Consider the following 22,435-nt stretch of genomic DNA (forward strand, 5'->3'; position numbering starts at 1 on the left):
TGACATTCAGCAGAAAGGTCAGCTCCTTCCTGGTATGCACAAGATAACAGGACAGACACATCCACAGTCCTCCACAGGAAAAAAAAGACAAGATAATACGAGATAGCACAAACAGAAAGGTGAACAACCTTGACATTTATTATGCAAATGCCTATGGCAATTTAAATAGCTTTAACTGTAGGTGGCTGGTATGGAGTTGAGAATGAACTGATTCACAACTTCTGATATCCAATAGAAAACAAAAGAATGAGTGGAACGTAATGGCAGGTGTACAATATCACCATCTAGTGGAGAAAATACATTGCAGCAGTGGAATATTTCCACCTCCATGACCCAAAAATAGGAACATGAGATATTTCTCCCTGAAATATATTTAAATAGCCAGGACCTAAATTATGTCAGTCATATAAAAGTGTAAAATTAATGCTATGAAATTAATCTGTCTGACTTTCATTATGCTGAGTATTCAATTCAGCTGATTTCAGTTTAATTCTGTTTTATTGATTTAGCATCAGATCACCAACTAAAGTAATCTCAAGGTGCTTTTTATTGCAAGTAAAGCTTCTCTTATATCAGAGGGGCAATCAGGTGATCCCCTATGAGCAAGCAGGAACAGACCTCCAGCAGAACCAAGCTCAGGGAGGAGCATCTACATGCAACTTGTGGTTGTTGTTGTTGATTGACAAGAATAAGAGGTGAGAAAAAACAAGAGCACAGAGAGACCACAAACAATAAACACATTGGGGAGTGAAAAGTACATTATGGGAAATCCTCCAGCAGTCTGAGTCTATAGCAGCATAGTTAAAAATGGTTTACAGTCACCAGATTGAGCCCTAAATATAAGCTTTATTAAAAGAAAAAGACAGCTGAAGCCCCATTTTGAAAGTAGTGAGGGTGTCTGTTTCCTGCAGCCAAACTGGGAGCCGGTTCCACGAACAGGAGTCTGATAGCTGAAACCTGCCTCCCACTCTATTTTTGGAAATTCTGGAAAATACAAGCAAGCCTGCAGTCTGGGAGAGAGGTGCTCTATTGGGATAATATATTAGAAGAATTAGCACCACACTCTCAAGGAAATACAGCTTGACAACTTGTGCACAATTTTTAAAAAAGGATCTGATGTGTGCACAACAACTTTGACCTTCAGCTGCATATCTCTCCTCTGGCTTGTACAGAAACGAATAATCAGGCAGTTTATCTTAAAACCACCGGTCTCCTTTACGTAAAATATCCAGTCAGTTATGAAAAGCTCATAGTGTGCTTCGTCGCATAGGTTTTATGAGTTAGTTCAGCACTTGGGTGGGTGGGCGGTTAGCTTCTTCTCACCTGGTGGAGATCTAACATTTACATTTACAAAAGACCTTTGTGTTAAATCCTGCACTTAGTGCTAACCAGGTGAATAAAGTGAATAAAAAAGTGAATAAAGATCTCTATTTTTAAAGCTTATTATTTATTAGGTAATAAGAGTCCAGGTCTCTTTATTTCATTTCCTCTTCCCAGCTTATTCACATGCAATGAGGCAAATGGCTAGCAGAGTCAGACAGATCAGGGAGTTCCTTAATAAACTAAAAATATAATATAGCCACACCTGAACAGAGTCTGAAGCTTCGTGTATTTGCCATCACATGCAGGTGAAGACTCACACAAAATGGGGAGACATTATAACTACTGACGGCCACCCTCATCTGGTTATGGTGCAGACAGAGGCAACAAACAGACAAAACCAAGCAAACTCTTCAGCTCCTGCAGAAATGATTGAGCGATGATTGGCTCAACTTCATAATCAAATAGAAACAAAGTGTAACAGTAAACAGAAAAGGAAACAAGAGGAAAGCACATAGTTGATGTACTGAATATGCAAATGTAATCAACCACAGCTGAAAATACTGATTTGAGCAGTTGTATTTATTACTCAGATGTATAATAACAATTTCTCATATATGACTTAACATGATGTGGAGCTGCACAAGATGAAGAGGAAAGAAACGAAACAAAGCATCAATCACACCGAACTGTATGAGTAACAAGCAATAAATACAATCAATCAAACTCATTTAAAGCTTTCTGTGGCCTTGAGTCCACGTGAAGACTAAACTGGAAAAACTGGACCTCACAAAGGTCCCATTTCAAGTTAAACAAGTTAGTAAAACCGTTGTTAATCTCTAACGGAAAAGTACTGGCAAAGCAAATATTGTGATGTCTGAACATGCGCACAATCAGTTAGCCTGTTTTGTAGATGGGGCAGAAACCAGGAGGTTACAGTCACCATTTCAAGGACTGAGTTTTAATGTAGCTTATTATGGTATCTAACATTTTATGAAGCCGCTGATGCCAAACATTTGCACTGATATTTTTACCACACTCTCAGCAATTATAACACCAGCGATAATAAAGCACTAGAAGATAACTCCCACTTACACCATTAGTGCTCTCTCCATCAAAGCTTCATGCCATAAAACAGATTCAAACAAATGTCAGGCAGCCTGAGCTGTATCTGACTGTTTCTGCCTTTATTTTGCTAAAATGCTACTTTATAAATTATACATATTTGTGTGGCATGTGTCCTTCTCTGCACAAAGTGAGATCTTTTCTCCAGAGCCAGCAGGGAGCAAGAAGAGCAGCGAGGCCAGACTATGGAGGCTGTGAGGGTGGGTCTTCTTACAGCAGTGGTAGGGTACCTCATGAAATCTTAATGCAAAACCTAGGGAACAAATTAAGAAGAAGAAAGGTATCAGTTAAAGAGCCAGAAATCCTGAATAGTGCTTTCACTTTGCTAGATACTTCACTAGATAGATACTGATGTGGATCAGGTATATTTTATCATTGGAACAGGAAATCACTCCTACCTGGACCATTTTCACTTATATTCATATTAGAATAATTAATTTTAATTTAACATTTCACTTTGAGTGTATTGGTTTTATAACTTGTTTTTTTATAGAGAGTTCACATTTTTTATCGCTTATATCTATATTTGTACATAACATCTGTAACAAGACTCTTCCGCCACAAGGTGTCTCTTTGAGCAATAACTAATGAATGAAAATTTTAAACCTGTAACAAGAATCAACTTTTAATAAGTTAATTTTTTACTTATTTGTTTGAATTGATTATAATTTGGGTGGAATGAAAGCAGTCCAGAAACATTTAAGTGCTTCTGAATACGATCCTGTAAAAAGAAAAGAAAAACGATTCCTTTAATAAGCTGCCTTTTATTTTACCTTTCATTGTCAAAACCCGCTTCCTTTATTTGTCCCTAATTCGTCTCGCTTTGTGGGTCACTAAAACTATTTTTTAAGCTAAAACTAATTAATAATCAATGAGAAACGTGACGAGCAGACAGCTGACCTGGGATCTGATTTCTACTCGCGTCCTCGCTCTGATTAACGTAGTTAAATCCGATCTCAGATCAGTGCTTTTCGCGCGCTTCCAACCGGTGACCACGTGTCTCCCTCCGGCCTGCCAGCGGACCATGTGGAGAGGCAAGATGGCGGCGCGGTGGAGGGGGAAAGACGGGGAAGTAAATGCCGGCAACAGCGACTTTATGGCCAGCAACACCCCCAACGAGGTACCGGTTTCCTCACTTTAGCTCATCGGTCATAAAATAGACCGCATAGTGGCGGGTTTCGGTGCATTAGTCGGGCGTGTATCCCCTGCTCTCGAGGCCACATGCGCGAATAACGACACGTGGCTGAAACGAGCTCGTAGTACTACTCAGGTAGTGATCAGGGAGCGGATCGATCCGCCTGTCATTTGGACGGTTTGGATGCGGGAAATGCTAAATGACAAGCTAGTTAATGAGGCTGTTCGTGTCTAGTTTGATGTTTATTAGTTTGGACGTTTAAACGGAGGGAAGCCGGTGAGTTCCCGCGAAGGTACAAGATGTTCAGATAAGGCATCGCCCTCCGTACGACCCACGCTGCTTTATTTCCCTCAACTATCCCCCAGCTGCTGTCCTTGCTTGACTGCCGGAAGCCTAATTTTAACATATTTCCAGGCACTGAAATGAACCGCTGCCCTGTCAAGCAAATGCTTGGTTAGAGGAGTGCAGGAAATGAGAGCTGCTTCACTTCCCAGAGGTGCTGTACAGATGTTACACCCGCCTCTAGGGCCGTAGCCGGCTTCCTACTCATTCATCACAACTTGATCTTAAAAACTGAGGTTTCACTTTCCTGTTCTTTCCTTTAAGAGAAATCCTTTGCTGTCTGACTGAGTGTCTGCTCCTCTTTGTGTTTAGTTATAGTATATCGATTAAATACCCCACACAGTTCTTGATTTAATAGCATGAGCCACATAATCACATTTAGAGCCTAAAAAAGTTGCAGGGGTCTTTTAAACAGCGGCCACAAAAAATAGGCAAAGTTTGTTAATAACATGAAATACTGTTAAAACAAAGATGCGCACTCCTGCTTCCCAGTGAGTTATAAGTGTGCTGTCACAGATTTAAATCTTTAAAAAATAAATAGTATTTTATAGGGTTTCTTAGGTCAAATTATTAGACCCAGTATCCAACGTAACACAGGCACCTTTCCTTTCACCAGCTTCTTGATTGAGTTATTCGTTGTATAGTAATGAGGTGGTGGGTGGGAGTGGTTAAGGATGGCTTCATTTATGTTTAAGCTATCCAAAGACGCAGTTTAGAAAAAAATATTTTGTGAATAATGATGTAAGAAAAAGCTGCTGGTGGACCGTTTTGGTGCTGATGTTAATGCCAGAGGAGGTTTGGTCCTGTGGAGTTACTGAGTCAGCAGAGCAGTGAGACTTTTGTGCCCTGTGCACCTCAGCGACCCGCTCTGTAACTTTACGTGGTCTGACACTACGTGGCTGAGCTAAGTTTCTAAATGCTTCTACTCTGCAGTAATACCATTTACAGTTGATTGTGGAAAATCTAGGAGAGAAGAAATGTCGCAAACTGAGTTGTTAAAGGTTTGCATCCTATTACAGCAGCTCACTCAAATTCATCAAGCTCTTTACAGCAAACTGTTCTTCGCGAATGTTTGTAAATGTTTCACTAGATACTTGATTTTCTGCACCTTTGGCAGAAGGACTGAACACACCTGAAGATTAAGAGATGTGGTCCATTACTATTGTCCATGTGATGCCCTTTTTTTTACTGGCCCACAGTCATTGAGATGTTGATTATGTTAAACCCTGAAATGGACAACATTATGGACAGTCTTAATATTTTAGTCACAACTGCTGTATTCCACAAACTAATAAACAACTTAGCTGCACCACCATTCAGCTGCTCTAATGCTTCAGATAGTGCTGAGTGCAGTAAGCAATCAAACTATCATGTTCTGTAATAACAGCATTTCATTTAGGACGATACGTAAGTCAGTATGGGTTTATGTGTGATAGACAAGTACTCGCTTTTTAAACATGAGTCAAGTATCAGATCTGATCACAGTTTTTTGAACTTTTGTCAGAACTGGGACTTCCTGTTTTTGCTCTGGAGTTAGAGTCATGCTTCCTGATCTTTTGGTCACACCCAGGGAAATGAGTGTTTTGGGGTTTTTGTTTTTTATTAAGCAGGAGGTGTAAATATACTAATGTGTGTGCATGCAAATCAGTATAACATGGACATTGAAGTGTCATGCCTGTGTTTACAGCCAGTCCTGAGCAGGGCAGGTGTGGAAGGCGTGGACATGGACACACAGTCCTGTGTGGATCACTCCATCCTGGCCATCTTGGAAGACTCCACTGTTGCATCGGAGGTCAGAGTCAAAGCAGATTCATCTAAATGATTTCACTCAGTCACACTGGCTGTGTATGTATTTTGATTTGGCGTTCTCGCTTCAGTGCAAGAGCAGAGCTGAGGAAGAAAGCGAGCGCCTGCTGTCCGCCCTGACTGAGATGCTGGATTGTGTGGAGGATGACGGCAGGACTCTGTCTCCTTTCGACACCCTGCCAGACACCAAGTTCCTCAGCCAGGCAGAGTACAGGGACAACACCGTGGTGAGTAGAAACTAGAATGAAGAATTACTTGTATTGTCCACAGTCTGTTCTAGTAATCAGAGAAGAAGTAGGAGAAGCGTTTCGACTGTTTCATCATGAAGCTAATGATGATCAGCTAATGTGGAAATTTACAAAGCAGGATTAGTGTGTTAGTGAGGTGTCTGTAAATAAAATAAAGATTTTTCTATGTCACAACTTCAGCTCTTTTAGATCACCATGGTAACTTGTGTTTAGGTAGGAAGGAAGGGACATGTTACTCGCAGCAGATGCAGTATGAGATCTTGAGACCCCTCTCTCTCATTTTTAATAGGGATCATCGTTTGCTCAGAGACTTAGACCAAGATCTAAAACACCAACTACAGCATCCACAACTCAGAGTGATGGGGAGAAAGGCGAGGGGGGCAAACTAGAGAAAAGCGGTCTGTCACAGATGTTTAAGCTACAAGGCCAGATGTTTCATCCCAAAAATAAAAAGGCAGATGCCGAAGTCGAGGTTTTTACCTCGACTTCTCTCGTCAGCCTGGTGAAGCTCATGCATCCCTACTGTCTGAAGCTTCGTGTGGAGGAAGGGGATCAGCCGAGGACACATCCCACCATATTCTCCCAGGAAGAGGTGTGGAAGTACGAAAGACCAACTGGAGACAGTGATGAAGAGATAAATGTAGTATCTGATGACGAGGCGCCTGTAAGAGAGACCAAGATACGAGATGAGGTAGATGAAAGAAGAGATAGCGGGCAAGTCCTGAAGAGCGTGCTGTTGAATGGAAACTCCAGATCACCCCCATCCAAAGGGAAGAAAAGAGTGAGCTTTGGCCCCGTTCGAGTGGCTTCATTGGATGAATCGGAAAATGGATTAAATGAGAGCGATCCCACAAATTGCCATACTAGTGAAAGTGAGTCACTTCCACTGAACAGCACAAACACACTTGAAAATCCAGCAATTGAAGCCTCAGCAACGTCCTCGGAGGTAAATTATAACAAAACTGAGGACCAGCAGCCTAAAGCTCAGACAAAGGCCAGATCACTCAGCCTCCAACAGTACAGACAGCTGCGCCAGAAGAGACAACCCCTGGTAGAGAAACAGGGGAACTACACTACCAAGTGGCCCTCTGTTCCTGAGCCCCCTAAGGAGCTGACCCCCATCCTCTGTTTGCAGAAACAAAACGGCTGCAAACCTAAGATGCCGCATCACTACCCAGACCCCCGTAAACCTGATTTCAAGTCATCCCATCTTGCCTCTTCACCACGCAAGCTTCACTCCTCAGAAGCCAAATCTTCCACTTATGTAAATCACAGCAGACTAAATCACCAAAGGACTGAATCCAAAGTCCTCTCGCCTGCCAGTCCACTGCCGGACATTCTTCATGAAAGCCAGAAAAGTCCAGTGAAGAAGCCAACAATACTTAGTAGTGACCCCCCAAATCCTGTCCTCCTTTCCCTGCCAGTTCTTCAGGCAGCATCACCATCCACTTCCAACTCTTCATCAGCACCTAAAGTGGAGTTTCTGTCCAGGGATTCAAGCCTGCAGAGCAACAGACAGCCTCAAGAACTCCACACTGAATCCTCAGCTGCACCTCTTCAGAGACAGACATGTTCCTCAGAGCTAAATCCCCAGGTGTCACCTCTAATCAAAGATTATAGCCAAGAGAGCATTGCACCACTTCAGGATACGAAGACAGCATTTAGTGAAATAGCAGATGATTCCTATATCTCTCAGGAACAAGAAAACTCACAGGGCATAAAATCACACATTCAAAAATGCAGTCTGAGCCCACCCAAAGGACCCCAGCGCTTACCAGAAACTCCACAGGCACCGAGTCCTGACGCACAGAGACCAGTAAAATGTTCCTCTGTCAGCCCACATTTCAGTCAGCCCCTCACTCACATAGATTCTGGAGCAGTAACCGAGGTCCTAACCCACAGTATGAGTCCTCCTGAGGAACCACCACCTCCTCAATCCAGGTGCAGAGTGCAGGGAGCAACAGCTGACTCAGGTAAACACAAAGGAGTAGTTTCACATTTTAGGAAATATACAGGAGTTGATTGACTGTGAAATAAATGTAGAAGCAGCCAGTTAGCTCGACTTAAAGACTGGAATCTGGGGAAAACATTTTCAAAGGCAAAATATGCCTGATTTAAAACAACAGCTATTTTTTATGTTTTGTGCCAGGAAGCATACTTTCTCTTTTTTTTGCTAGTATATACTATGTTGCGATCACCACAGTGCGGCAGTAGAGCACTTATAAGCTGTTTGCTTTCCACAACAAAAGCAGGAAAGGAACATGTTGCGAACTACCAGGAAAAACTGGTAAAACTTGTGTGGGACGATGACGTGGAGACAGGTGTGCAGACAGGAGACGCATGCAAAGTTAAAGGCTGTCCAAAAAACTCTGCATACTAGAAGATTCAGTCTTCATTTTTACTGTTTTCTCATAGAACATATTAATAAGAAAGCCCAAGGATTTTGAGCTTACATGGTGTTGTTATTATTTTGAGTTAAATGTGATGATGATAGGAGTGTGAGAGAACTAAAGGCGAGCATCTTCCAAAGCGATCTTTTCACGTTTGTTCTTTCTTTCATCAGGAATTGAAGCGACTGATCTGACCAGCTTGTTGGAGCAGTTTGAGGAAACACAAGGTGAATTTTGTCAGATTACTAGCAGCGGTGTACTATGGAGGCTCACGTCCTGCGATACATAACCTCTTTTTATTTTTCCTCCTCCAGCTAAAGAAGAGAGAGTTTGTGAGAACGAGCCCGCGCTTCTCCGTGCTGCTTCATTAACGGCGATGTCCTCTGTGGGACCACTTGAATCTTTAAGCACTGCAGAAAGTCAGAAACTCCAAGTGTTGGAGGCTGTGGATATCCCTGAGCCCCTCAGCACTGAAATCATTCTGAGCACTAAGCAGCCTGCAAGACGGAAAAATCCTCCATCCAAGGCTATTCAGATAATTGACCCCCGTCCTCTGCCGTCCAGGAAGACTCACACAACTCAGTCAGAGTCAGCTGCAGCTCTTGCTTCTTCCCACATATTTGTGCACGTATCTGCCGATCACGATTACTGCGGTTCTGTAGATCATTCTCCTGTAAATGCTTCTCAGCGTAGCAGAGCTAAGCCCCGTTTACTCAAGGATGCTTCTCAAACCACAAATGAGCACCATGTGATGACCCAGGGCTCGCAAGCTGCAGGTGAAGAGAAGAACCAGATTACAACTGTTAAAACACAGTCAGTGCTGCAGCATCAGTTCAATCAGCCCAGGGCCAGATCAGAGACCACAGACAGAGCTCTGCAGTTTGCAGACTGTGCTGCCAAAGAAGATCGTGGGAGGAGTGAAGACAAGACCGCTCCATGCACCTTCCCGACACCTCCACCCAGCCCTCCTGTCAGAGGCAGAGAGAAGAGGAGATACAGGAGAAGATCACCACGGTCCGATTCAAGCTCCAGCTCCCGGTCCTCCTCTTCTTCTTCCTCATCCAGCTCTTCATCTCGCTCTCCAAAAAGATTAAGGTACTCATCTTCTATCATTCACGTTCAGCCTGAGCTTTTGCCTTTTGTGGCTACAATATGTCTATCTTGCAGGCTCCATCGCAAGCGTTCAGAGAGCAGCTCGTGTTCATCGTCCCCCTCTTGCTCCATGTCCCGATCCCCTCCTCGGCGGTACAGGTCAGGGTGCTGTACACCAAGATACAGCAGATCACGGTCCAGATCTTGGTCCCGGTCCACATCCCGGTCTCGGTCACCATCTCCACAAATATGCTGTAAGCGGTGGAGAGACTTTTGCAGGTCAGTGAATATTGTTGATGAGCTGTAACCATCCAGTTCAGATACAGTGCAATTGTTGCTAACTGCTAGAGAACTAGTGCGAACTTTTGACATAAAGAACAATCGCACTGACTTGTCGTTGCCCCTGATTTTATGCGATAACTGACACATTCAGTGGGAGCAAAATCTCACTCTCCATTTTCTTCATCCGTGCAGCAGCAGCAGAGAGTCCAGGAAGCTCAGGAGAGAGCATGAGATAAGGATTCAGAAACTGAAAGCCATAGTGAGTAAAACTCATCTGACGTACTGATATTTTTTTTTGCTTTTCCAGTGGGCGGTAACTATATCGCATTTAATTCTTTCACACAGGACGAGCGCCGGGTGGTGTACGTCGGCCGCATCCGCAGGTCCATGACTCACGATGAACTGAGAGAACGCTTCTCTCAGTTTGGAGAGGTGGAGTGTGTGTCACTTCACTTCAGAGATAGGGGGTAAGCATGCACCATTACAGTTTAACACGTTTTTTATTGGCTTTACAGTGAAATGGGTCACCATTAAACTCAACATCTTTGGTTCCCACAGTGACCACTATGCCTTTGTTACTTTCTACAACATGGAAGATGCTTTCGCAGCCATCGATAATGGTGGGAAACTACGGCAACCTGATGAGCTGCCCTTTGACATCTGCTTTGGTGGAAGACGGCAGTTTTGTAATACAAACTACACGGATCTTGGTAGGTCTAACACCAACAGCCAAGACAAACACTACACTATAGTGAAAGGAGAGAGTTACCGGACAAATCGATAAAAAACAAAAAATTTATCTGGAAAAGACTAAAAAAAATTGCCCTAAAAACTACTGTGTTATGAAACGGCAGGTGAACCTACACATGCTGTATCCTTCAATTTGTTATGACTGTACAGACAGTATACTGTGTATTCTGCACAGTATAAGAGCACCAGCAGCACATGCAGGCTTCAAGCTAAGGTCTACAAATATAATAAGAACAACTACTCATCTGTGGCGTCCGCAAGGGAATAAAAGCCCGGCCTTATAATAGCTGTGTGAGAATGGACAGGCTGAAACACGCTTGGTTTATTCTACCAGAATAAAGGAAAAAAAGAAGTTGAATGAAATCATATTAAATGTAGCCAGACAACCAAAAAAAATAATTGAAGTTGTAGAGATGTGACATTGTGACTAAATCCAACAGATTAAAATTGAAAGTTGCTCTCAGGCATTTAAAAAAAAGAAAGAAACCACAGTACTCGTTCAGACATGAGGCTGAGATGTTCAGCACAGGAAAAAGGGGGTTTATACCCAACACAGTCAACTGTTGTTTATGCTCTTTAATTGCAGAGCCAAAGATGCCACCCCAGAGGTGTCCCAACCTGTACAGTGTGGGTCATCTCTTTGGGTTGGGAATTAAAATTGGTGTCATATATGATAATTGTGCACATTTAATCTGTTTCATTACAAACAGAAACCAACTGCTAAAACACCTCATGACTTCCCAGCAGGACTAGCATGTTCGATTCGAGTCTATCATGACAGTCCACTCACTTCTGTGAGAATAGAGCACTCCAACAGCACCGCTGTGTACAGCTGAAAACCTTAATCAGAAAGATGAATGATGATGATGGTGTAACTAGTGTAAGTTATAAATTGATTAGGTGAGTGATTTTCTAACTTTTTATGCCCGAGGCACCTCGTAAAGGTGAAGGTGCATCTGTATCTGAATCCACACAGGTCCAGTAAACGGGCTTGTTGCTCTTTTTAAGCAGCTCTAAACATTCCAGGCTTCAGGGAGGAGAGCCACCCAGCAACTAATCCCTATTGACTTTTGTAGAGCACCGGCGCTCTGGCCCAGGTGCTGCTGATTGAAAATAAGGCACACATCCTCTCCAGTGCTCATAGAAAAGAATGGCCACACAGACAGGCTGAGAGGGAAGGAGGGCAGAGTGGGTTATCACGCAGCCTCCGCAGACAGATGAAGCACTTGGATTAAGGGCCAGTGTCACTGCTGGTCAAGAGTTACAGTGCAACAGTGTTATCATAAACTGAAATTTTGAAGCTTCACAAAAGCTGTATTTGCTACAGTGCTCTCACACAATATTGTAATACACATCGCGGACACCCTCATCACCTTGTTGAACACAGCAGTGAACATGTGCACATCCCTCTCTTTCTCAGATGCAAACAGAGACGCAGAAGCGTCTCCTTCCAGGACCAAGTTTGAGGACCTCGACTTTGATTCGTTGCTGAAGCAGGCTCAGAGAGGATTAAAGACGTAGCAGAGCCGAGAGGACGAACGGCAGCACAAGCCTGGAAGAAAAGATGGAAGCGTTTGCTTTGGGGGGGTTTTTCCACAAACCTCAGAGCATTGTGCTTATACTGGCATGGGAAAAATTTGTTATAAGTTTTCATGTTTTGCTAAACTATATTGTAAATGCATGAAGGTTTTTATGTGTACAGTTTATATGTACAAACATGTAGCACTTGTATGCATGCAGTTAATCGTGTGCAAAGTTGACATGTAGCACTTGATGTGAGACAAGGTTTTTATGGCATTCCAGAGCACTGAGAAAAGTTTGTATAGGGAAAAAAGGCAATTTATTGTTTTTCTGTTTACTTGGGTTAATTTGAGTGATTAGATATTTTCATGTAGATATTTACCTCTGACAAGGAGCTTTTGTTATTGTGTTGATTTGTGTGTTTCTTTGCTGTTCCGGACTGATTTAAATGAACGTTTTTGAGGGCTTGGACTAATGTAGAAGGGGTTCACTTTTCCAGTAGGTCCACATTTGGATCTGTTCTAGTAGTTTATTAGACATTTAGGATTATATCTTCACAAACATATACCAAACTTAAACAAGAAAAATTTGGTGACATCATATTGATGTTGAACCAGATCCAGATAATTGTGGCAGACAGTGGTTTGCTCCACTGCTTTACTTTCCATTGGTGAGCTTGAAATAAAGGGTGTGATATATTGCTCTTTACATAGAATAAACAATGTTTATGGCTGTAACCACACTGCATTACCTCAGTTTCATCTTGTGCATTAATCTGGCTGCTATGTTTTTCAGGGGGGTCTCCTTAATTGTTGGTTGACAATTAAAATCATAACCTGTTGAATTTTCAAGTGATTGTCATCAAGTGTGAAATTTATTTCTGATAAAAATAATTCCCCGTGGGCCCACACAAGTGATTCTTTTGGTCTATGCAGTGACCCCATTTTTAAAAAGTCCTTAAAAAACCTCTGATTCAAACCTGTGATTCTGGACTGCAGCTACTGATAGTGACTGCACCTCTAGTTAAATTGCTGGCATATTAAAAAAAAAAATCTACATTTAGAATCACTAGAAAGCACCAATTATCTGTGGAGACTTGATATATTGAGATTTTGAGCTCCCGAAGGTGTTTTTACTGTTATAGACTGTTCACATATCTTAACATCATCACAGTACTTAGGATTAGACTTAGTTTCCGACGCCACAAAATCCTCTCCTGGCTTCAAAAAACTAGGGCCAGCAATTTTGTGGACAAAAGTAAAATTAGCCTGATGATGCATTCGCAAAACCACACACTCAGGAGAGGGAGTGGGAGTTCTTTGGGCGATCTCCTAAGAGTTTGCTGATTTATATGCAAAGATCTAGACAGTTTATTTCAGTAATTAACTACCAAGAAGAACTGCAATTTGTGCCTCAGAAAAGATAAGGGAGTGTGATATAAGGCCATTGGATCCATCCTGCCATTGATACGAGACTTGCTGCTTTCATGCCAAATTCTGACGCTACCATCTGAAGGTTACAGCAGAAAGTGAGACTCATCAGATCAGGTAACATTTTCTCAGTCTTCCATTTTCCCATTTTTGTGTTTCCCTACAAACTGTAGCTTCGGTTTCCTGTTCTTTGAGTTGACAGGAGTGGCACTGCCGTGGTCTTCTGCTGCTGTAGCCCACCTAAGTTCAACAGGTTGTCTGTTCACAGATGCTCTTCTGCATACCTTGGTTGTAACAAATGGTTATTTTTGGCCATCCTCCGCTGACTTTTCCATCAACAAGGCATTTTCACCAAGAGAGCATCCCTCTAAACCCTCCAGGCGTTTGTGCGGGAAAATTACCAGCACTTCTGGCACAACCAGCCATGTTTGAACTGTTGCTCAGTCTGAACTTCAGAGGGTTGCCTTGATCGTGTCTAGAGGCCTAAATGCATTGATTTTCTGCAGTGTGATTGGCTATTTACATAAACTGCTGTGGAATACTACAAATTTTGGTATCAATCTGATACCAAGTAAATACAGGGCCAGTACTACCAATAGCGGTACCGATACAGATACTTTTAATCTATAAACGCAGCTTATCAATGTGCCAGCATTGTGTCATGATTTATGGGATCACTAATGTGCAAATTCTGAACACATATTAAGGGTAGGTGATTTTTACTATCCACAATAATTATTGATTAATACAAAAACCACACCTTTCACTCTTTCCGCTTTACCTGGAATATAAATGTGCCTTTCTCTAAATCACTTTGGGTCAATCTGTAAATGTCTTATAGGCTGTAAATAAAATAGATGTGACAATCAACACAGAAAGTTTCAGACGTTGTTCAGATCTTGAGTTAGATGTTTTTCATTAAAAAAAAAAAAAGAAGAAGAAGAAGAGTAAAACCGTTTATTTAAAACTCTTTAGTGGGCTACATGCTGAACTTCAAAGATAAAAACAAAATATCGATCCTGTCACGTTAGACACCAAGACCAGCTTTGGTATAGATGCTTGGATCGATTCACCCACCTTTACAAGCAGCTGCTGGACAGGTGTACTTAATAAGGTTGCTTGTTACATATTTCTATAATTAAGAAGACTAAATCTAATAAAACCTAAGCTATAAAATAAAAAATTTTAAAGAATAAAAACTAAAACGAAGCAAAAAAAAAAAACCCTCTCGAAACTAACTTAACAAACTACCGGGTATGTTGAAATTAAAACTGTAAAAGTTAGTAGAAGATACTGAACTCCTGTGGCATCCTGCGTGTTTTTTTTTTTTTTTTTGGTGTGTTGTCCCTTTAAGTTGTGGGCACACTGTCCCTTTAAGACGTCCACCCGGTAGTCAGACACATGCGTCTGAATATGAGCTGAACTTCAGTTATCCGCACCAAACAATAGCTGCGATTCTGTTTCGACCATTTACAGGTTTGGACATTTATTGGCGTTAGCGCGATGTTGCGCAATGCTGCAGGTGTTTAACCCGACTGTTACTGCGCAGGCGTGAGAATAAGGTGCAATAAATGCGAATCAATTCAAAGGTTGGCGTGCAGAAGCATGACTGTCAGTATCGCCGTGTCACAGCTGGGGCTGCAGACTGAGCACTGTTAAAGTCAAAAAGCAGGAAGAGACTGAATATTACAGGAAAACATGTCGAAACCGGACAGTACCAAGCGACAGCCCGTCACCGGGACTGGGCGCTTCATCAGCGGCGTAGTAGAAGGTGAGCAGACCCGGAATCAGGGGCCCAAACACCGCGGCTCCGCTAGATTACAGGTTCTTGAATGCTTCCAGCTGCCCGCTTTAAAATGCATCTGATTAATCAATCATGCATTGATCACTTTTGGTAAGATGACGCGTTTTGAAGTGTAAGTCGACCTTTGCTTGTTACAGGCTTTTATGGGCGGCCGTGGACTATGGAGCAAAGAACAGAACTGTTTAAGAGGTATGTGGTCTTAGGCACCAAGCGAAGAACTGGAAATGATGAACACACTTCCTGAAAGTAATAACAGCAGCTGCTGATTTTGACATATGTAATATAGCTGTATTCATATTCATGTATTTATTTATTTTTTAAATATCCAAAAGTAGTTGCGGTGAATCATTTGCATGAATGAAATGACATGCAGGTGATTTGCATTGCTTTTGTCACAGTTTCTCTTACACTGGCAATTTCGGTTGTTATTTTCTGTTATTACTAGAAGCTTTTATTGTGATCAGGATGCGCACCAACATTTAGAAATGTTGCACTGAGAATTTCTAACCTCTGGCATAATATTTTGGTTTTGCAGGGAACAGAAGTGGGGTTTGAACACATACCTGTACGCCCCCAAGGATGATTACAAACACAGGATGTACTGGAGAGACTTGTACGCTGCTGAGGAGGCGGGTGAGTCTCACCGTATCACATTCATAATTCAAAACCACAAAAATCTTTCTGGTCTTGGAAGCAGATGAAATTCAGTTGCACCTGTCTTTAATTTTAAAAGTAACACTGACTAATTCCCTGATCTATTAGCAGAGCAGTTGTGCCTCCATGCATAGTCCGCTACCTTAACAAATGCTCATTTAAATAAAAAATCTGTACTCTATTTCCTCCTCAGACAACTTACTAATTTGCAACGTCCAGTTAACTGCAATGGAACTGAAACTATGTGTTTAAATTTACGTGTGCATATCTGAGTCCTCATTCAATAGTCGTGCAAAACTGGTTATAAATTGAGCCCCAAACAATAAAAGTAAATTAAAACACATAAAATAATAAAAGTTTGGTCATTTTGCAGCTGTCAGCTCTTCCGAACTCATCCCCTTACGACTCATTGTTATCTCCTCAGACGTGTTTAAAGTGTCTTTGGGTCGACTGTCTGGATGTTATCAAAAACATTACAATCTGAAGTGCAGTGAAGATGATTTGATGTTTAACCTTTTTCAAACTATCATGTTTTTGATGACCCCTCATCAAGTCAGTGGACTTCAGACCCACCTGTATATGCTCGTAAAGTTTCCCCGCAGACACAAAAGCAGCTAAATCTAAGGTTAAACCATGTCACTTTAACTCTTTGTTTTAAATCTGTTCATTGATGGGAAGTAAAGGGATCATTAACAGAATTTGTGAACTGCATCATCAAATAGCATTTCTTCTTTGTCCCTTTTCTTTTCATAGAACAACTAACGAGCCTGATATCAGCAGCGAAACAGCACGACGTCGAGTTCGTCTATGCAATCTCACCCGGTCTGGACATTACTTTCTCCAACCCTAAAGAAGTAGCTGCCCTGAAGAGGAAACTAGATCAGGTAGGACTTTGGAAGCAGAGGTGATGGGTGCAGCAGGAAAAAATATAATATAATTTATAATTGGTTGTATCTCACTTTGTGGCTCTCCGAGGGTTTGGACAGCGCATCGCTTAGCAGTAAAATGGATGCATTTAAAGTGGGGTAGTAAAATTATACAGAGGCTGGTGTAATTCTAGGTGGAATAGCCTTTTTTATGTCTTTGGCTGTAAGCAAAGCGATGCTAACTTTCACTTGACCCTGTTCACTGACAGAAATTACATTTGTTCCTTAGGTCAAGGAGTTTGGCTGCAGGTCTTTCTCTTTACTCTTTGACGACATCGAGACTGAGATGTGTCCAGCTGACAAGCAGGCTTTCAGCTCCTTCGCCCACGCTCAAGTGGCCATCACTAACGAGGTGTACATGCACTTAGGAGAGCCCGAAGTCTTTCTCTTCTGTCCTACAGGTCAGACAGCAAAACAGTCCAGTCCAGTTACAGTCCAGTTAAACAGGGAGCGTTGTGGTAGAAAATAATACACATTATTCTAACAGTTTCTTAATGAGTCACTCTTTATCTTCAGATTACTGTGCTGTCTTCTGTACGCCCAGTGTAACCCAGTCCTCGTACCTGAACACTGTGGGAGAGAAGCTCCTACCTGGCATTGACGTACTGTGGACTGGTAAGATTACACTCAGCCGGAGCCTGAACCTGTTTCCATGATCTTGAATTTCCCCAAGGTTAATTATTCATTTGTTTTTACTTTTTTTTTTTTTTTTTCATTTATTTAGGTCCAAAAGTAGTATCCCACAAAATCTCAGTTGAATCCATAGAGGAGGTATCCTCAGTCCTGAAGAGGGCACCAGTCATCTGGGACAACATTCATGCCAATGATTATGATCCCCAAAGGCTTTTCCTTGGACCCTATAAGGTTATTTTTTTCTCTTCTTTATTTTAACAGTGTTAGATTGTGTGTATGTACCAGTATGACTCCGGTGTCTATATATTATTGTTTTTTTCAAAAAGGATAGACCCACTGATCTGATCCCAAAACTGAAAGGAGTGCTCACAAATCCCAATTGTGAGTTTTACCCAAACTTCGTGGCCGTTCACACTCTGGCGACATGGTGTAAAGCACCTGCCGAAGGAACACCGAGGGATGTGGAGATGGGTGAGTTTCTGTTAGTCATGATTTAACAAATGCATTTTTTTTCTTTTGTAGAAGGTAAAACATTACAGGACTACCCTCAAGTGCATTCAGCGACTGTGTAGAAAGTAATTTGCAATCATAATATAGTGAACCCAACCTGCTCCTGATGCTTTCAGGAGTGCTCAAAGCCAACAGTCTGGCCTTTCTCCTCTGGCATCAACAAGGTTTTTTCTTTTCCTTTTTTTCGCAAAGAGTACTTCAGCCTGCCTGACACCAACAACCACGCCATGACAGTCAGACATCATATTTAAAAATAAAAACATGCACTTTTTGGAATATTTTGAATAGTATTTTTTGCTTCATAAGGCCCACCCCGCCCGAATCACTGTTGTCTGTGGAAGCAACATCAACATCTATTTATGGTGCAGATTTATTTTTCCAGTTTTGACAGGAAATGCTGTCAGTGTTGTCGTTGTGTTTGCTGGAATCCACTCCATGCTGTCTGTGAGGTCACGGAGCTTAAACATTGTCTCACTTTCTCTGACCTTCACCTCCAGGTGATGAAGAGCAGGATCCTTGCTACAGCCCACAGAAAGCCCTGAATCTGGCCCTCACTGACTGGCTGGAGGAGTTCATGAGCACAGATCAACCAGGAGGTAGAGTCTTATTAAATATGGTTTAATGATATTAAAAGACATGAATGGGTGGTTGTCACTTTAATACACGGTATGTCTGTGCTTCCAGGCCCTTGTCATCCTCGCCTGAAGAAAGAGTCATCAGAAGAGGAGCCCATGCAGACTGACATGGGTGAGAGCCCCTACATTCCTGGTCCCGGGGAGAACCCATTGTACACAGCTGAGCCTCTGACCCTGGATGACCTGAAGCTGCTGTCAGACCTCTTCTACCTGCCCTACGAACACGGTACCACAGCCAGGACCATGCTGCAGGAGCTGGACTGGCTCAAAAACCAAAGTCAGGCAGCAGCTGCAGAGACAGACAAGGTAGTATTTATATTTATATGCAAACGCAGATCATTTTTCTACATGTTGTCCTCCTACAGCTGTTTTCTGTTTTTTCAGACAGCAGAGTGGTGCTCAAGAGCCCAGCAGTTCGATAACATGTGTGAGGCAGTGGTGCAGATGTTCAACCGCCTGTCAAATGCCCCGAACCGCAGCATCCTGTACGATCTGTACAACTACATCTGTGACATCAAGAGTGGGGTCGGTCTGGCTCGAGCCTACGTGAAAACACTAGGTGAGAAAACGAATATATTCCACTCATATTGCAAACCAACACTGAAAGACTGCTCTATAGATGAAGACGTTGCGGACCCCTTAGTAGCAAAATATCCATATCACAATACGGACAAAATAACACTTGATAAACAACAATAAACTCACATTTACATCTATATAAACAGATATTTCTTGAATTCTTTGAAGAATTCTGAAACTAAGAAATGCTGGAGCATCTCATTCAGTTTGTGTGATTTTCTGCTCCCACTGTTACCTGTAATAAGAGATGAGCTTGTAAGCATTTTTTTTTCCAAACAAAAACTGCAGCAGCCATGAAAATCAGCAGGGAACTGCATTTAGATTATCAGCTCGATGATTAATCCTTCTATCTTTTTAAGAGAAGTGATTATGCTTTGGTTAAATGAGGTGTGAAAGTGTGAACTGAAGCTGCTTACTGTAGCTTTTAATATTTTGTTGTGTGTTGCCTTCCACAGGAGGCCACAGCCAACCCTCAGCCCAGTTATTGAACGATGATCCTGAACCTTGGGGCTTCAGAGGAGGCCTGTCTGGAGAATTCCAGGTAAACTAAGCAGTGCAGTGAGTTGTTATATAAAATCACAGCAGTGATAATAGTCAGTAACAAGGCAAGGTCTCCAGCTGATGTTTTGTGCTCCATATTTTATTTTTGCACTCCACTAGAGTAGCTTTGCATTATTCACAGTTCAAAATAATGCATCTTTATCTTATACTGAGCCTTGGTGCAGCTCCTTGGTTCTTCTACTGTCTCAAACAAGCTGCTTTATATCCGCTCCCTTCAAGCCAGCTTTCATTTGATTGGCTGCCCTTCATAAAGGTGGGCGGGGCCTCCAGTGCTGTGTGCCTTGACATCATCAAGGTCCAAGAGTTTAAAGAAAAAAAAAAAAATGTCCGTGAAAACAAAAGCAATCTGATGTCTGAGCTTCTGGCTACAGTGATTATGTGCACAAACGTTTATTTTATTGTTTTCATGTTTAACGTTACCATCCATCTGTAGTGCATACTATATAAGCACCACCTTGTGATGCTAGATCCACCTGATTTTTAAACTTTGGGTTTCTGGTATCTGTTTTCTTCCGCACCAACAGAGGATGCTGCCAGGACATGGAAACAGAGACCTGTTCAGACATCCTCCCATGACAGCAGTTTACTGCATACGACCCTACTGCCCTGAGGACAAGGTGAAGATGCTGATCATCAGTGGTTTAGTTTTCTCTCGATTAAAATTCAGGAGTGATGTTATGGAGTATTTCTTTTTCTTTCTAGCCAGAGGTAGAGAGGATTTTTAGGGAGATGCAGAAAGCAGGAGAAGGCAACTCTGCTCTGATGGCTCAGTCTCCACTTATCAGTGACAGGTAAGAGTTAGCTACTCTGTTAGTGATGTGACCTCACTAACCACTTTCCTCATGTTGATTTTTGGAAACTGTGGTCCTCGTTATTAAAAGTCCACGTGATTCACAAGTTGCACAAGCAGGAAGCATGCATCACTCCTCGAGTTCTCAGGAAAAACCGCCCCTCACTTTGAACGTCTATTTTCAAAACACCAAGATAGTAACAAGTGATGTCACGATGGCTACAGCAATCTTTTATATACAGCGGGTATATTGTTAAAACGCACTTTAAATTACTTGGGATGATAAACCTTTTTTCTTCTGTGAATGTGATCTTCCTCTTCATCTTATTTTTTTCCCCTGGGGCATTGCAGCCTGTCAGCAGGTGAAATCTCTCCTTCCCCTCTCTGTGGTCTTATCCTGGAGGATGACCTCGGGCTGTGTGGTTATGCACTGGCCCTCACTGATGCCAAACCAGCTGCAGCCAAGATCCAGGTGATTCAAAGCAAGATGTGAAAATTTTTCTAGAATGCAGTATAACCATAAATGCTGTCACTTGACTGTATTCTATTTCCAAACTCCAGAGGGCAGTAAGTGGTTCAGTGTTTGAAGAGTTCCCCTCAGTGATTGCTCTGGAAATGCTCCCTCGGGTCACTGATCCTTCTCCAGCCAAGCGCATGATTGGTCAGCTGTTGTCCTCCATCAGGAGCAGTGGTAGGTCGAGATTTCACACTGTGAACTTGATCATTCTGGATGAAGCTCATCTAACTGCACATGTTGAGGTTTATGAGGCAGAAAATTAACCACATGGGGGAGCTGTTCCATTTAGAGCAATATCATTCTATATCTATAGATGTTTATAATATAAGCTGCTTTGCTGTTTAAGGGCCCAGTTATGGTCTTTTCCAACTCCACGTGTTTGTTCTTGGGTTCCAGTAGAGTGGCTTTGCATGAATCACAGTTCATAATAATCTTATGCTGTGTATAGGTTCATCCTGTATGAAATAAGACATTTAGCTCCTCTTGTCTTTAAAGCTACCCTCAATTTAAGGCAGCTTTCTTCTGATTGGCTGCCCCACTCAGAAAGAATGTTTAAGCAGGAGATAGGTGGGGCTTTGATGACCATACTAGGGATGCATGCAGTCACCAACATAAAGAGAAACTGTAGGAAACAGTGTTTTGAGCAGGTTGAAGCCCACGCTGTTAGCTCACAGGGGTTACTTTTACACATGCTGACCTTATGATTTGAAATGCTTTCTAAGATTGTGTGTATCCACCATTCTAACAGTATATGTATGGAAGAAAGTAAGGAAAAGCATAATGGTCTCCTTTTAACACCCCCATATATACTTAATTATAAAGTTAGTCTCAGAATATTTGCATCTGTGAAATACTTCACATAAAGCCTTTACTGCTTCTTTTATTACAAAACTCCAAAGTTACCATTGTTGTTTTCCTTTTAGGGTCTAGAGGAGCCTTTTGTGAGTTGAGGCAGAGCAATCGGAGGATGCTCGACTTTTATTCCAAACTGGGCTCCTTCAAACTCGTACAGATGGACGGGCTACCGCAAGACATCCTTGTAATGGCAACGAGCCTGTGAAAAAAAAAAAACTGCTCACGAGTACTTTCCTCAGGTTTGAAGTGAGGAGATAAACATCTGCTATGTGACTAATCGCTAACTTTGGAGCATGTTAAACTGATTCAAAATGTTTTCACGTTAGGCGGTTAATCGGTGTGATCCTGCACCCATTGCCAAGTCTTTGAAAGGCCTGATTAAACCTGAATACTAACTAATGTATAGTGAAGTGTAATGCATTACTATTGATTTTGTAGACATGAAACTGTATAGGTATTTTTTAGATGAATTTGTTGATTTAATCAAGTTAAATAAATGGCACGAAATACCACAGCAAATGCAACATTAA

The 22,435-nt window shown here is 42.0% G+C and overlaps 2 protein-coding genes across 3 annotated transcripts; both read left to right on the forward strand.

Annotated features, from left to right (window-relative positions):
• The first annotated feature begins 3,406 nt into the window (after positions 1-3,406).
• LOC113023770 (peroxisome proliferator-activated receptor gamma coactivator-related protein 1) lies at positions 3,407-12,862 on the forward strand. Its single transcript, XM_026170121.1, has 11 exons — positions 3,407-3,565; positions 5,610-5,714; positions 5,800-5,955; positions 6,266-7,949; positions 8,540-8,593; positions 8,681-9,461; positions 9,534-9,737; positions 9,933-9,999; positions 10,086-10,207; positions 10,299-10,450; positions 11,911-12,862. The coding sequence occupies exons 1-11, from the start codon at positions 3,470-3,472 to the stop codon at positions 12,009-12,011; spliced, it is 3,522 nt and encodes a 1,173-aa protein (XP_026025906.1). The 5' UTR covers positions 3,407-3,469; the 3' UTR covers positions 12,012-12,862.
• Positions 12,863-14,817: 1,955 nt separating this feature from the next.
• On the forward strand, positions 14,818-22,424 carry ogal (O-GlcNAcase like). 2 transcript variants are annotated; one of them, XM_026170123.1, is made up of 18 exons: positions 14,818-14,917; positions 15,031-15,212; positions 15,383-15,434; positions 15,781-15,878; positions 16,653-16,783; positions 17,055-17,226; positions 17,342-17,440; positions 17,550-17,689; positions 17,785-17,929; positions 18,466-18,564; positions 18,653-18,909; positions 18,988-19,162; positions 19,638-19,723; positions 20,268-20,360; positions 20,446-20,534; positions 20,885-21,005; positions 21,095-21,224; positions 21,974-22,424. In XM_026170123.1, the coding sequence occupies exons 2-18, from the start codon at positions 15,140-15,142 to the stop codon at positions 22,108-22,110; spliced, it is 2,097 nt and encodes a 698-aa protein (XP_026025908.1). In that variant the 5' UTR covers positions 14,818-14,917; positions 15,031-15,139; the 3' UTR covers positions 22,111-22,424. The 2 variants fall into 2 exon arrangements, with proteins under 2 accessions (XP_026025908.1, XP_026025907.1); XM_026170122.1 differs by having other exon boundaries at positions 14,818-15,212.
• Positions 22,425-22,435: the final 11 nt, after the last annotated feature.

The sequence above is a fragment of the Astatotilapia calliptera genome, chromosome 6 (assembly GCF_900246225.1).
Source record: "Astatotilapia calliptera chromosome 6, fAstCal1.2, whole genome shotgun sequence".
Lineage (NCBI taxonomy): Eukaryota > Metazoa > Chordata > Actinopteri > Cichliformes > Cichlidae > Astatotilapia > Astatotilapia calliptera.